General features: G+C 42.1%; 1 protein-coding gene across 6 annotated transcripts in view; it reads left to right on the top strand.

The window, feature by feature from the left end:
- Positions 1-14,722, top strand: part of SLC14A1 (solute carrier family 14 member 1 (Kidd blood group)) — a 54,184-nt gene extending 39,462 nt beyond the window's left edge. For all 6 annotated transcript variants that reach the window (XM_070513123.1, XM_014857275.3, XM_014857272.3 and 3 more), the window contains 6 exons: positions 986-1,114; positions 2,815-3,007; positions 5,551-5,698; positions 5,905-6,039; positions 10,996-11,045; positions 12,544-14,722. In XM_070513123.1, the coding sequence (XP_070369224.1) occupies positions 986-1,114; positions 2,815-3,007; positions 5,551-5,698; positions 5,905-6,039; positions 10,996-11,045; positions 12,544-12,717 (829 nt within the window). In that variant the 3' untranslated portion in view covers positions 12,718-14,722. The remainder of the gene's footprint in view (positions 1-985; positions 1,115-2,814; positions 3,008-5,550; positions 5,699-5,904; positions 6,040-10,995; positions 11,046-12,543) is intronic.
- The last annotated feature ends 1,471 nt before the right edge of the window (positions 14,723-16,193 follow it).

The following is a 16,193-nucleotide window of genomic DNA, read 5'->3' as shown; positions in this document are numbered from 1 at the left end:
CACACATTCCTGTACCACTCCCGTGGTGTGGCCCACTGGCTGCATCACCTTCCTCGCAGGCCCTGCATTCGCACTCACGCACTCGCTTCACCATCTTTATACCACATGGCTCCCACACACTTCATCCTTTAGTGCTGGGCCTTTCCTGGTGCCAGATGTTGCCAACTCTCAGAGCCCCGGCGAGCCTCGCTTGTCAGCCTGGGGGCTCATTCTACAGGAGTCACTTGGGGCTTCCAGTTCCCAATTATGAAATGGGAACCATTTTGGCCAGGAGTACAAACTTACCCATAGGACAACTTTTAGAAGTGAGGTTAAATACTGAGAAGCAAAAAGGAACCCAAGAACGAATTAAGTGCTAAATATCCACCTAATCAAATGGAATACTTTGCCAAGTAAAAGAAAAGTAATTGTTTACCTTTGCAATAACTTGGAAATGTATATTTGGAGAAAATAAAATGGAAAGACAGGAAGATGAAAATGTATGCTGAGTTGGAAGATTGATGTTTATAAGGTCACAGACACTATGAAAGTGAAATTACATTTCAAGAATCATATACTTCTCACCAAGAAATCACACTTAGGAAACAGTTTCATAACACTAAAAATACTATTCAAGTCAGAAGCCCTTAATGAGTTAAAAGAAATAATAATTTTCCAAATCAAGGGCTAAAAGGAAGCAGAACGGGGTAGCTTGCTGATTTTTGTTTCCTCTTCTAGATGCCATAATTCTATCTTTAGAATTTCGAATTCTATCTTTAGCTATGATGCCTCTGTAGGGCGTTGTTCTGCATGCACATTTGTATTTTATCTATGTATTTTTTTTCATGTTTTTATTAGTATTTGGCTTCTGTAGACTTTGAAATAAATGTCTAAATATAGTCTCATTTTCTAATGTGAATGTGATCTGGAAGTTACAAGTGTCATTTATGTGCCAGTCTAGCCAATGTCCACGTGGGAAATGTCCATGCTGTGCTCTTGCCCACAGGTCAGCAATTGCCGCAGGGCTCCAGGGCTACAACGCCACCCTGGTGGGAATACTCATGGCTGTCTTTTCAGACAAGGGAAACTACTTCTGGTGGCTGTTAGTCCCTGTATGTGTTATGTCCATGACTTGGTAAGTTGTACCTGGTTTGCAAAATGCCCTTAAAAAAATTTATAGGGAAGAGGAGGGAATGGGGAGGTCCTGTTTACCGGGTGCAGAGTTTCAGCTTTGCAAGATGAAAAATGTTCCACGAATGGATGGCAGTGACGGTTGTACGACAATGTGAATGTACTTAATGCCACTGAACCGCACACTTTCAAATGGTTAAAATGGCAAATTTTGTATTATGTTTATAACACAATTTTTATAAAAATAATTTCTTAAAATTTAGATTCAGGTTATGTCTATTGGAAACAGGAAGCATTGAAACACACTGATGCATGTGGCCCTCCACACACACCTCACCACCCATGATTCTGATGTATTTGGTCTGGGGTGCTGCCTGGGCACTGGGAGTTTTAAAGGCTCCCCGGGGATTCTAAAGCGCAACCAAAGTTGAGAACTAGCCCCTACATCAGTGGTCCTCAGACTTGCACACAGTCAGGATCACCTGCAGGGCTTGTTAAAACAGACCGCTGCTCCCCTCCCCAGGGTTTCTGACTCAGTCAGTCTGGGTTGGGGCCTGAAATGTGCATTTCTAACACATTCTCAGGTGATGCTGACGCGGCTGATCCAGAGACCACACTTTGAGAACCACTGTATCTATATGGACTCCCCTTACCCACCTGGCCTGCCCCTTCAAAAAAATTCTTTACTGCATTCAATTCAGTTGTTGTTTTGTTTTTTTTTTACCCTAAATCCTTTTAAATCTTTTTTTTGGAAGCAAACATTTCCTTCTTACTATAGCAAATTTAGAATATAAAGTACTAATATCCACACAAATGAGAAGAACAGCCCACTGTGGATGGTGTCTGCAGGAGGGCAGCTCACCCTGGCTGCTCCCATGGGTGTGTGGAGGAGAACCTACCGGCAGAGCCAACCGCCTCAGGAAGTAACTTCCGACCTGTCCTGAAGAACAGGCTCAGGGCAGGAGGTTTTTCCTGCAGGTGCTCACCACAGCCCCTCCCACAATCCAGGAAATCTGGTGTTCTGATCGTAAAATGATGGCTCCTTGATTAGGTCAACAGGTGAGAGCACAAAAGGAACCCAGAGACCATCTAATCCAATCCCCCAGGTTACAGACAAGGAAACTGAGGAATGGTACCTTGCCCAATGTCACAGAGTTCATCAACACTAAAAACTACGCCCCCCTGAGTTTAAGATCTTTTTCCTCTAGCCCACACCGCCTGCATCCTCCCTTGGACAATTGTTTCTCTTTGTCAAAAATAGATATGCTAAATACTCATGGAGATGATATACAGGTTCAAGATCACAGTTGTCTCTGGTGGGGAAGGAGGGGCGTATGATCAAGTGGGTTACACAGAGCTCTTTAACTGTGTTGTTAGTATTTTATCTCATACATCTTAAATACTTCAAACCTATTTTTAACCCCCAGATATATAACTCACTGTGAGCAGCCCCAGGGTATAATCTTTTTAAAACCAAATAAGCTAAGAGTTTATTTTGGACTTTATTCTCTCTATGACACAATTTGTCCCAGGTTGCTTTTGGGGGGTTTTGTTTTGTTTTGTTTTTTCTGTGAAAAATTTGCCAACACAGCATTTTAGGGACTTTTGTCAATGACAGAAAACCTTTCATAGTACAGAGATTTCGTTTGTCAACCTGGCTTGTCACATGCACATTCTTACATTCTGTTCTGTTGTTGTTGTTAGCCCAATTTTCTCAAGTGCACTGAACTCCGTGTTCTGCAAATGGGACCTCCCTGTCTTCACCCTGCCCTTCAACATGGCGTTGTCAATGTACCTTTCGGCCACAGGACATTATAATTTGTTCTTCCCAAGCAAATTGTTCACACCTGTAACCTCAGTTGCCAATGTCACCTGGTCTGACCTCAATGCCCTGCAGGTAAGATACACTATCTTCTCACGTGCTCCTGGCTCTGGAAGATACCCAGCATCCTCCTTGTTAATTGTTCATGGGCGTCAGAGACTTATAGAGACTCAGTTTGAGGGTGGCCTTGCTGCCTCCATCTTGTCATCTAAAGCATTTGTTCTCCTCTAAAACTTTGGGCTCTAAGGGATTTTTTAAATGAATATTTGGTCACAGCTAACTTTTTGTAAAATCTGCTGTGCTAACTCCAGAGTATAGCTCCGTTGGAAATTAGATACCGTATTTCAAACTTGGCCCTTGTTTGGGTGAGCGTGACAGGGCCAGCACTTGAGGCAGGGCCCTCCAGCCTGGGGTTAAGTCCTCCATGACCTACCTCCTCCAACAAAAGAACTGACTGCTTACTGTTAGATCCCATTACAGAACCTCTCTATTCTGCTGTTTCTTATGGTAGATCTCATAGTATATGTGCAATAATTCAGGGTTCTCAAGCTTTGGTAGGCATGCAAACCACTCTTTTTTAAATACCAATACAAGCTCCATCTCAGACTGCCTAAATTATAATATAATGTCTGGGGCTTGGGCCTGGGAACCTGTATTAACAAGCTCCCAAAATAATAGTGGTGTGGGACAGAGTTTGAGAACCACTATCATAGGATGTATACGATGTATCTTTTCACAGATGTGCATAGACAGAGCACTCATTCTTAAAAACCTGGTTAAACCAAATCAAATTCCAGCTCTTCCTACTGGTGTTTATTTAATAAGTCTGTTTAAAGTTTCTCGATTATTAAAAACAAGAGAACACTTGATATCAGAAGAAAACCAAAGACCTTATCTTTTTTAAAGCGCAAAAGACTGGCTTTCCCATTATCAGGTTATGAAACGCCTTTTACCGCCCTCTTCTCTGAGTGATCAAAACATGGGAAGAGTTTTTTCTTTAGCTTCATTTCCAGAAAATGAATGGGAGCATTTGGAAATACCTCAGAAGAAAACTCAAAGATTTATTAGAGCTACCCATGAAAAATAACATTATAAAATAATATTAATTTATCTATCTAAAACTGCACCATCCAATACAGTAGCTATTAGCCCTATGTGGCTATTTGAACTTAAAGGTAAATTAGTTGAAATTAAATAAAATTTAAAATCCAGTTTCTTAGCCTCACTAGTCACATTTCAGGTGAACAGCACAGACGTAGAATATTCCATCATCACAGAAAGTTCTACTTGACAGTGCTGATCTGGGGACGTGGCGCTCTTGTCCTTCCCACTCTGAACTACCACCCCATCATCAGCATACTTATTTCCCATCTCACCCAACTCCCCACCTCTGTGGTTACCTGAGGGAAGTTCTGCTGTCCAGTTCTAAGATAAAAGCCTATGCAGTCTTTGCTTGTGTCAAGTTCCCTGGTCTAGAAGAAACAGGAAATGGTCTTGTATGTACATGAAGATCCACCAGGGGCCGGAAGAATTTAGGGCCTATCCTAGAGTAGGCTCAAACTCACAGTATGGTCTGGTGTGCTGAGCAAGGACTAAATCAGCGTTTGGAAGCCAGCATTAGACCCAGCCTAATGCAAGAAGAGAGAGGGCCCTCCTTCGTGCCCAAGCTGGACCTCACCCATCAGACTCACTGCTTCTCAAAGGTCCTTGCCAGAAGGTACACATGTGACCTAGAGAAGGTGGAGGGAGCGAGATGGGAGCTGGGGAAGGCAACTTTCAGTAAGTGGCCTTGGTCAAAAGGGAACTAACATGGCTAATTTTGCCTATCCTGCCTCTACCAGAAGGGTTGCTAGAAAGAATTTTCATTTGTTAGCTTGAGTCAAACTCTGTACCATTCGGAGAACTGCCATTCTGTGAACACATTAGCTGAATTCAGGCCTCAGCCAGAAAGTAGAATTGTGGCATTTACATGTATTTTGTGTTTTGAGGACTATCTGACGTTTGTTAATAAGTTAAGGATATCCTAGTTTAAATTAATATATGTTCTTGTTAACAACAGAAGTGTAAATATGGTCCTGATTCATGAACTTGCCAATAATTGTATCTGAATTGTGGATAAAATAACCTGACTTCAGGTCTCTGGCCTCAGTATTAACAACCAAATTGCATGGGAGTAATAACATTTCTGTTGACTATAGGAATGTGTTGATGTATTGGCATCAGCACTGACAGACAGTTGAAAGTCCTAGAATTGTAAGCTGTGGTCCCTGCCATCCTCTCCGGGAGGCATGGCAGATCCTCACAGTAGTGGGTAGTGATACTGAGAGCTCAGCAGCAGCCAAGGCCAAGTGTCTGTGCCAGCAGTAGAGCCAGTGAGTGAAGGGGAGTTGAGAAGGCATGCTCAGCATGCACCACGGAAGAGCTGATGTGTCTCAGGGGATAAAGCAGAAGAATAACTGAGATTTTTCTGTAGCTAGAGAGAATTTTAAAAATTAATAACAATGATCTTGAAAGATAAGACATGCTAAATCTATAATTACATTGTATGTGTTGGTGGATGTCCTGTGGGTTTCTGTTCAATAATTTTAATGACCTCATTTTCTAAATTGTTTTTGCAGTTATTGAAATCCCTGCCTGTGGGTGTTGGTCAGATATATGGCTGTGATAATCCATGGACAGGGGGCATTTTCCTATGTGCCATCCTGCTCTCCTCCCCACTCATGTGCCTACATGCTGCAATCGGATCATTGGTGGGGGTAATAGCAGGTAATCATAAGACTCGTTACCAGATATTGAACATCTCCTCCATCCCGTGCATTGTCTCAGGCATCTTCTATGCTCCAGACCTTTCTTGAGGGCTTTGCTTCTAAGGGACCAACGGGAGTTCTCGGATGCTTCCCCCACCCCCAGACTCCCTCCAGAGCATCCCACCTTTAGTCCACAACTCTGACCCCTCCTGCCTTGCCTAACAGGAATCAGTCTTTCGGCTCCATTTGAGGACATCTACGCTGGACTCTGGGGTTTGAACAGCTCTCTGGCCTGCATTGCAATTGGAGGAATGTTCATGGCACTCACCTGGCAAACCCACCTCCTGGCTCTTGCCTGCGGTAAGTATCCCATGTGTCTGGGGGAAGCGTTGCTCATGATTATGGGATAAAAATCAAGGAGAAACAGTAAAGAAGGACAGAGTGAGAAACTAGGGTTGGGGTTCTAGTTTGTGCCCCCTGGTATCTAAGTTATCTAAAGTGCATGACCAGGGCAAGTGACATCCCCTCTCTGGGAGGAGTCAAGTCTGCTCTGCCTACCTCACTGGTTACCATGAAGACAGGAGAGCCTATTGAGTTGTATTAACCATTTTAGAATATGTATATGTTGGGGGATAGAAACTTGACATGCCCTAAGTTCTTCTTACTAATTCTTTGACACAAGAATGTAGACTCAAGCTAAACACAGAGTCATTTCCCCAGCTGAATCAGGTGGGATTACATGTGACCCTTTGAGAATCACATTCATCCAGCTATTCCCAAACTTGAGCGTACATCAAAATCACCTGGAAGGCTTGTTAAAGCCCAGATTGCTGGGCCCCACCCCTAGTCCCCGATTCATTGTCGGAGGTGGGGGAAGGGGTTTGCATTTCTAACAAGGTGCCAGATGGTGCTGATGGTGTTGCTCTGGGGACCACATTTTGACAACTACTGTATTAATCCTTTCTTTAAATCCCCATATTCTACCCAGACTCAGACTGTCAGAGCTAGAAGAGGTTCTGGAAATCTCCACTCCATCCTTCTCATTTCACTATTAGGGTACTGAGGCCAGAGAGGTAAAGTGATGTGCTGAAAGGCATCCAGTCAGTTAGGGGCCAATGCAAACCCAGAATTCACATTTGCTAACAACCTCCAGACTTATTCCTGCTACACTTCTCTGCTCCGTTTGGTAGCATTCATGCCTTTAGGTGAAAACAGACCTCAAGTGATTTGGATTTGAAAAGCTAATGGATTTCTCAGGCCATTATAAGGGGAGGCTTGTTCACCCACAGCCTCTGGCACCACTAATTCAATAGAAGTGAAAGTATTTAAGGGGCCGGCCCCGTGGCCTAGTGGTTGAGCTCCCTGCACTCCGCTTCAGTGGCCCAGGTTCCGTTCCCAGGATGCAGACCTACACCACTCATAGCAGCCATGCTGAGGCAGCAACTCACACACAAAAGAGAGGAAGATTGGCATGGATGTTAGCTCAGGGCAAATCTTCCTCAACAACAACAACACAATGTATTTAAGATAATGTGCTAGAGTGAAGGGAATGACACTCCCTGGGGAACAAAGGAGCAGAGGAATAGGGGAATGTGCAGAAATTATTTCTAATGTTATGGATTAGAGTTGGTTTTCGACCAGATTAATCAATCCAAGCTATCTAAATCATTATTAAAATGGTGGACTACATGTCAGGCAGGATTTAGAGGGGACTCCTTGATTGTGCAGGAGGTAGGATAGGACCAAGGATTTCTAAGGCCTCATTCAGTTTTGCTTTTCCAATGCTTTAGCAAGGTTAACAAAACCTGGTTATAGGGTGTTTCCATTTACCCATCATTTTGTCAATTTCTTTATAGTTACAGGGCTATTTCACCTAAGAGCCCTGTCAAAACCTTTTGCTCGTTTTCCCATATTTGTTTATAAGCTTAGGGCACAGGAGAAGTTATGGACAGATTATGTGGCCACTTGAGTTCAGCTGGATTAGACTCTTTTATCCTACAACCTTCTATCTTTATTCAAAGATTGGTTTGAAGTTTCAAACCTTTATTTGATGGGCATACCTTTGTGTTGACTGTAGCAGCAAATTTGTATTAAATCCTCGTGTTGCCACCTTGACAGTACTAGGCAGAGCTGGGGGTTTAGAAGCTTTAGATGCCATGCGGTTCCTGCATACAGAGGATGACATAGTGGAAGGCATAGACGAGGTGAGTCAGAAAGGGAGCCCACAGGAGACCATACGATGTTTGTAGCAGAACAAGGAGACACGTACAGCACACGATTCTTTGGGAACACTACAGCTCAGAATCATCAAGAAGTACCTCCTGGAGAAGATGGCTTTTCTATAAGTCCTAAAAATTGAAAGGAGGAATTCTAACTGGTGGAGGGAATGGTCTAGACCAGCATGGGGACAGCCTGAGTATATCCTTAAAGACCAAGCAGAAACTATTTTTGGTCACAAGAGTTGTTGATGAGGTCTTGACAGACCACGGAGAGGGATGAAACCAAAGATGTTTACAGGTGTTTCCCCAAAGCAGGAATATCTTTGTTATTTTCATTTTTATAGAAATCATACATTTATTGTACAAAGTGGAACAAACAAAAAATCAGTACAGGAAAGTATAAAGCAAGAAGTTAAAATATTCCATCCTACTCCCTAGATATAATTTTTTGCCTCCCTCTTATAAGGATCCTGTGATTACTTTGGGCCCACTTGGGTAATCCAGGATAATCCTATCTCAAGATATTTAACTTAATCACATCTGCAAAGTCCCTTTTGCCATTTAAGGTGACATTCACAGGTTCTGGGCGTTGGCATGTGGACATCTTTGGGGGCCATTATTCTGCCTAGCATGCCTTGCTTCCTTTGGATAGATCAGATTTTCTTTCTTAGTGTAGCATAATGGTTAAGGCAGTATATTGAATTAGTTAAGAGCCCGACCCTGGTCCCAAAATCCCAGCTCTGCCAATTTTAGTTTCAATAAATGCCAAATTCACCCACACAAAGGCCATACCAGTCTCCCTTGCCACCAACAGTGTGTGAGAGTACCTATTACTATCAGTCTTTTTCATCTTTGGACATAAAGTTTTGAGACAGACCTCCAGCCCCTCTCGTAAAGCAAATCTCACATGTAAAATGTCACAGCGAGTTTCACCTTGCTTGCATCACCCTGATACTGCCAGTCAAAAGACCAGCCTTGTCAGCCAAGGTAAATAAATAATAGACATCTATTACAGAGTTGCTCTTCCATTAGTTCAAATGGCTTTATCAGGAAGAAACCTTGGGAAACTCTGATAGAAACTGTCAATGCTTCCTTCCCTGCCTGTAAACTAGAAACTGCATAGCCAGGAAATTCCTCATTTTTATTTTATCAGTGCAAATTGTAAACACATTTTGTATTTCTTTTTCATGGTTGGGGTGTCATAGTAGGACTCACATGTGGTGGTCTGTTGGAAGGGATGTTGTCTATGAAGAGCTAAAATCCAATCTTCCCTTGAGCGCTGAAGGGCCTCTGCTCTCCCTCAGTTACCCAGCACACTGGCAGGGTCATCACCTCCAAGCCATAGTGGGCAGATTCCACTTCTAACGTGAGGCTTTCCCAGGCCTACTCAGCAAGTCTTAATTGGTGGGCAGCTACTATTAAATTGTGTGACACTCATTCTGGGGAGAGAAAAACAACCTGGGATTGAATATCACTTCAAAACAGCATAACAATATGAGACTTGGGTGCCAAAAGCATGCCTTAGAAGTACAATAGGTATTAAAAAGAGAAAAATGGCAATAAGTTCTCATGTGCTAAGGGAAAGTGTTGTAAGAAGAACTGGTACTCAAGAAAGTAGGGACAGAGTGTCCCTGGTGCTTAGCCAAGGGCCAGTGAATATTTGTTGGATGAATGAATGAATGAATGAAATGGAAAAAATAAATGAAATTAGCAAACCCAAGCAAAGAAACTCTTCCAACCCAAGCTATTGCACCCTTCTGCTCACAGCAGTATCTCAGTCCCATGGTGACAGGCATGAGTTTACAGCTGCTGTTTGTGGAAATACATGAGTTCATTCAAGATACATCATCTCCCTGTAAAGCATGTCTTCAAGTTGTCTTTTTACAGACAACGAACCCAGATTCCAAGAAGTTCAGTGATTTGTCATCAACAAACAAAATGGCAGAGCTGGGATTTGAAGCCAGGACTGTTTCCAAAGACGAACCTTTCCCACTAGCATGAGACAATTCACATGTGAAAGAATTAGGTATACTGTTGAGCAAGAAATACCAGTACACAAAGACGAAATATTGATGAAAGGACAGAAGTCTATAGTAAAGTAAATGAGGATCACAGAGTCTCTCCCATCACTTCCTGTCCTGCCCCCCAACATAGCTGATGCAATTTCTCACTGGACTTGAAGACTAGATGGTGAGTGTGTCTAACAGTGAATGCTGGTGGCCCAAGTGGCTGTGTGGCCATTGTGTGGAGGTCATTCTTCAGACTGTCTCTGTGAACCCTAAGGGCTTCCCTGAGCCATCTTGAGCCCACTCTTCAACCAAAATGCACGAATTGATGATTTGCTAGTTGAGAACTTTCTTTTCATTATTTTACATAGAAAGGCACACATACACTCAAATTAACCACTCTAAGATTCGTGCTTACTGGAAGTAAATTAAAACATAGCATGTTTATACATTGACCTGTATGACAACTTTAATGGTATTTAGAAAAATGTTATTGTGGGAAGGAATCTCAATTTTGTGTTCAGTTTCTGCTGATCTCTGAGTTACTGCCTTCTTATTTTTTTATACCATGATTTTTTGTAGTTGTGAATTCTAACCAATAATATGAGAATCCTAGATGCAGTGAGATTGTATAGAAACTATGTATATCAAGAAACATTCATAATTTTCATTTTAATTCACCTGTGCTTGGATAAAATAACAGGGAAGTTTATTTACCATGGAAGGCCTTAAGTATTAGCAATAGCAGCAATAAAATAGTAACAATGGAAAAGCTACCTTTATTGAGTACTTAATATGTGAGCACAAGCTTTATGTCCGTTCGTACTCACACCTACCCCATGAGACAGATATTCCTATTACCTGCATTGTACAGGTGAGGAAATGGAGGCCACCAAGCTCCCAAGTGGTGGAGTCCAGATTTGAACCCAGAGCTGCTGACTCTAAGCTCATACTTATAACCAGAGTGCTGGGCTAGCTGGTGAAATATGGAAGTTTACATTCCAGGGGATTTACACCAGAAGACAGTCTTTCCTGTGATGAAAAATGTGCCTACAATCATTGTTCTTTCCTCTCTTTTTTTGTTTTTGTAGCCCTGTTCACTGCCTACCTCGGAAGCAGCATGTCAAACCTGATGGCTGTGGTGAGTTTGCTTTAATCTCACTTTATCATCAGCGTGATTGATCAGATTTCAATGATATGGGAACCCTCTTGAAGTCTACCTGGGTGGGCTCCCAGGGCAGGATCTGTGACTGTGATGGCCACTAATTTCCCATCTCCTGGACCTTCCTGTCCTCACTCACCTTCCAGCATCATAGTAAATTTTAGCCCAAACTACAATCACCAGGCTTGTTAAGAATATCAGATTCCTTGATTTAAAAAAGTGGAACTTAGTTTGCATAGCATATTATCAAGTTCATAGCCTAACTCTGAGTGTCAAGAAGTTGACTTTACAATACCTTTTACTTAAACAGAAAGGCAAGATTACGTAGTAGTTGAGAAGTCAGGAAAGGGAGGAAAAGGATAATTGGCTAAAGACAGATACTTTTTTAATGAGGTCAATAGTTTTTCATATCCCTTTTTTTTAAATCCCCAGTCAGTCATTAAGACTTATTCAGACCCACGTCCTGGCTGAATTATTTAATAGGCAAAATCCTTGCCCATTAAGTACCTCCTGCCACTCCTTCTCCTTCCTTTTCAGCACTGTCCTACCCGTTGACCTCCTCCTTCCCCTCCCCTGAGGAGCCCAGTGTCCCCTGACTGTTCCAGGACCCTCCACCTCCTAGTGCTCTGAACTTTTTTCTCTTACCCACCATTGCTGGTGATGCAGGGCCGGTTTCTGATAGCTCAATCCACGTTGATGTGGTCATGGCTGCTAATGGGTCAGGACAGTATCTAGCCCTCTCAACAGCAGCATAGAGAGTTTGTCTGGGAGAGTCCTTCTGGAGACACAATATCTTTCTGGTAGAAAGTCAAAGCTCCCATCCATGATGGAAAGTTCATTAGAGCATTGTGGGGCCCTTTGCATCCCAACAGAGGTTCACAGACATCAGTCCATGGATCAGAATTGGGCAGGCTGCACAACAGAGTCAGCTAGGGAGATTTTGAAAGATACAGACCCTTAGGCCCTGTTCCTTGGCATGTCTGATAGAGCAGATCTTGTATGGTGCTTGGGCATCTGTGGTTTTTTAACTCTTGTTCCCCATGATTCTGATGTGCAGTCAGGTTTGGGTACCATCACACCCAAGGGGGGGGTCGATGCATTGGGCCAGACCTAACCAACTGCATGATGTATGCTCAGAATTGCATGAGTTGCCATGGACAGCACAGAAGAAGGACTTACCCACAAGGAGCTTAGAGCCTATTTGGGAGATGGAATGAAAAGAAGTAAAGCAAGTAGAGTCTAAGACCTGGTCTGGATGGAAGTCAAGGAGAGAGAGGTCATGAATGATGACATTTCAACTGCTAAATGCTCTAAGATCTTAGACTCAGTCTCCATGGACATAAGCAGAGTCCAGAACAATACCCCAGTGACTCATTCCCCCTGGGTTGAATAAGAATAGAGTGACAGGTAGTGCTTTGTGAACATGCGCTTTCTGATGGGATCTCAAAGGAACATGTGGCTTGTCTCTTCTTCTCAGGTTGGATTACCATCTGGTACCTGGCCCTTCTGTTTGGCCACACTGTTGTTCCTCTTGCTGACCACGAAAAACCCCAACATCTACAAGATGCCCCTCAGTAAAGCCACTTATCCTGAAGAAAACCGCATCTTCTACCTACAAGCCAAGAAAAAGATGGTTCAAAGCCCTTTGTGAGAGCTACCCCCGTCCACGTTCATGGTCACAAGTCATTTCCAGGGTCTCAGCAAACCTGTTTTTCACTAGTAACAACTTTCATTCTATACCATCAGTTATCTGTTCTTATGCTCATTTTGTATTTTTCTTTTACACTCCAGGAACATCCCCAAAGATGTAAGAGACACATCCAGATGATGTGCCCTGGCTACGGAATTTTAAACCCTAGTGGGACATTGGCGCTAAGACTGTAATATATTTATAAAGTCAAAATACTCCAACGGAAAGAGGGAGTGAGACTGGACTAATTATTAATATTTATTAATATTCTTGGTGTTTGGTTGGTTACATAATATTAACAGTATTAAAAATTAAGCTCTATAAACTAATCAAGACTTAAGTGAATGGAATTCAAGGTCATGAAATCAAAGTCAACTCAGAATTCTCAGATAAGCAGTTCGGCTTATGAAAAATCAATGCAAGTTACACATTACAGCTCTGGTCAACATCACAGGGGTGCAGGCTGATCACGCAGCTGGCTCCCCAGCGACTCACCAGAATGGCCTGGATGCTGTCCACTGTGTGTGTGGCATTCTTTTACAGGAGATCATTGGTTTTTCTCAAGCTGACAGAGTTGCAGAAAGGAAAAAGGGATTTTGTCAGTCAGAATTATTCTATACTGTCACGTTTTTCTTGGAGATTGCAAAGGATTTTTTAGGTAGAATTTATTATTTTTTTCTTATGAGAATGGATTTGTTTTCAATAAGATAAAATAAGAGAAGATCCTGGCTTTACCAGTTCCTGGATATTAAAGAAAAGTTACATTTTTATAAATACTCCTCAAGGCTATTTTTATTTTAAACCCCAAGTTGATTTTGTAAATGCTATGATTGCATAGAATCAAGTCGTCAACATCCGAGAGCCCTTTAAGGTCACATTTTCAATTCATCTGAGCATGTCTTACATGTTATAAAGACTGAAAGTTAAGGTCAGCTTGTTCCTGGGTGCTTAGAAGTTGTTGAATTTCTTACTTTAAAAGAATTCATTATTTTCTACACACAATATTCTTGCTCAGAAACCAATGGCATTTGAACCTCCAAAAAGAAATACAGATAACGGGTTCTCTTGTTTTTCTTTTTTTTAATTTAAAAGTTATCCGTCCTTTAAAGATTCTATAACTAAACATGCTGAAGATGGAGGTGGAAAGTTATCATCATTACTATCCACTTCGGTGTGTATCAATTGAGTATTTTGGAGGATTCAAAAAGTGAAACAGTGGAAGCCTAAAGATTTTCTTTTCTCTTTGGGTTTGCAGTGATCCGTGCAAAGCACACAGTTTGCTGAATGAATAAACAAAAGGGAAGTAAACCTAGAAACATTTTAGGGAGAAGTTCAGTTCTTCCTTATCTCAGGAAAACAAACATTGTTCTGATTGAAAAACCCTGTGACCAAAGCCTTTTGAAACCATGAATTTGCAACTGTCATAGAGTCCTGGATATTCCTGTGGGAAAATGAAATTTTCAGTGTTTGAACTGAAATCTCCCTTGTTAGGGATTTTGTGAAACAAGAGTTGGGTGGGGGGACAAAAAAGCAAGCATAACCAAAGAGAACCAGGAGTGAGGAACTCGGGCCATGGCGAGTGAACCTGAGGCCTCTAGAACATCTCCAAGTCCGCCTTCAGAATGGAGCTCCAGTGTGCTAACTACACGCCTTCTTCCCCGTGCTCACACAGCCTTGTAAATAGGAACATTTAAAAGCCTTGTACATTGTCTAATTTAAATAATATTAATTTTCTCAAACCATTTTTGTTACTGAATATTATCCTAAAATTAAGTGAGTATTTTATTAGTTTTCTTGGGGAGCATTTGTATTTTTCCTATTGTCTGTAGAACAAATTTCTGTGTAAGAATATGAATAAATTATATTCACAGGTCAGTTGTGTGTAAGTGCTGTTTAAAGGCCATGTATGCCTTTTATAGCTATTGTGTATATTAAAAGTCCCATGCATAAGTATGTATGGCTTCCATCTCAATGTGCCAGACTCCTTATTCCTTTCTTATACTTGGTAATGGCACCAGATGTATAGCTGAGCAAAGCCTGTTCAGTTTCAGATTTATGAGCCCATCCCCTCCGGTATCATCTCAACTATCCATTGTTCTCCTCACTCAGGGATGAGAATGATTACTGAGGGCAGGTACAGCTGTTCAGAGCATGCTCCTCGCACTTTGAGATGAATATCTTGAGAGCCAGTTTCCACACATTCCCAGACAGGCCCTGGGTACCCCACCAGGGCTGACCCTGGGCCATGGTATGTCTCAGGGGTCAGCTCTCTACAACAAGCCACTTCTCAGAATGTTATCCCCTGAGGGTGAAGTCCCCTGAGGGTGAAGCCACTGGCTGTGCTTGTCTCTACCACCTGAAATGCTTCTCTTCCACCTCCTTTCCTCCATAGTTAGCATAGTTGAAAGAAAACATAGTAAGAATGGAAACATACTCCAACAAGCTTCAAAAGCAGCCCAAAGAAGAAATAAGAGGCCACCATGGATTGGCCGCATCGGAGTGCTGTATGTCAAAACAAAACCTCTCCTACCTATTGTTTCAAAATAATAAGTTTATGAGAATGATCTGGTCATTAAATCCCCACTTTGGTCTGAGGTAGAAAACAGAGGTTTTGAGGCTCTTTTGCTAAAGATTCCAGATACTATTTATCTTTAGGAGCTACAGGTGTCTGCTTGTTATCCATGACACCTGATTAGCATGGAACACATTGAGATCGAAGGTTAAATTCCATGGGAGATCAGGAATTTCCAAAGGGGCTTCTTACAGACAACCTTGCAAGAATGTTTTTGTGGTTTTTAAGTATAGAACAAGGTTTTATACAGATGAATGTTTTCAGTCTTATCTAACGCTATGGAACAACTCCTTCCAAAACACTTGAACTTTAGAGTTACATCTCCTTCTTGAACGTGCATGGACAACCCCCAGACCATTAGAAGTCTTGTAGCTTCAAGGCTACAGAGGTCTATTTACTAAAACAATCAGGAGATTTTGAAGGAATCTAAACAATATAGTAAATAAAAGAGTTTTAAAGAAGTGAATATAAGTCCTATAATAGCCTGCCTTCACAGCTCGTAAAATTGAACTATAACATACATAGACTAGATCAGAGAAGACATATGCAAAATCATCTGAAAGAAAATATTGCTCCCAGGCCTGACCTTAACATTATTAACCAGGTAAGTGTTAACAGAACTAAAGCGAACTTACAGCTGATGGGGTAGCAGCTCAACCCCTGAAGTTTAGGAGTTGGAGGCAAAAAGGAGGCAGGGGGTCTTTAGCGCTGGGGGTGGTGGCCCAGGAACAGGTGTCAAGGGAGATCTCTGCGGTGAAACGAGTGCAGTGGTGTATCATGGTTTCACCAATTTAGTTATTTAGATCCAGCAGCTTATGCCCGTTGTCTGATCCTGTACTTACAAGCTATTGACTTCCTGTGTAGA

Source organism: Equus asinus, chromosome 7 (assembly GCF_041296235.1).
Source record: "Equus asinus isolate D_3611 breed Donkey chromosome 7, EquAss-T2T_v2, whole genome shotgun sequence".
NCBI classification, from domain to species: domain Eukaryota; kingdom Metazoa; phylum Chordata; class Mammalia; order Perissodactyla; family Equidae; genus Equus; species Equus asinus.
This window is presented reverse-complemented; position numbering and strand designations above follow the sequence as displayed.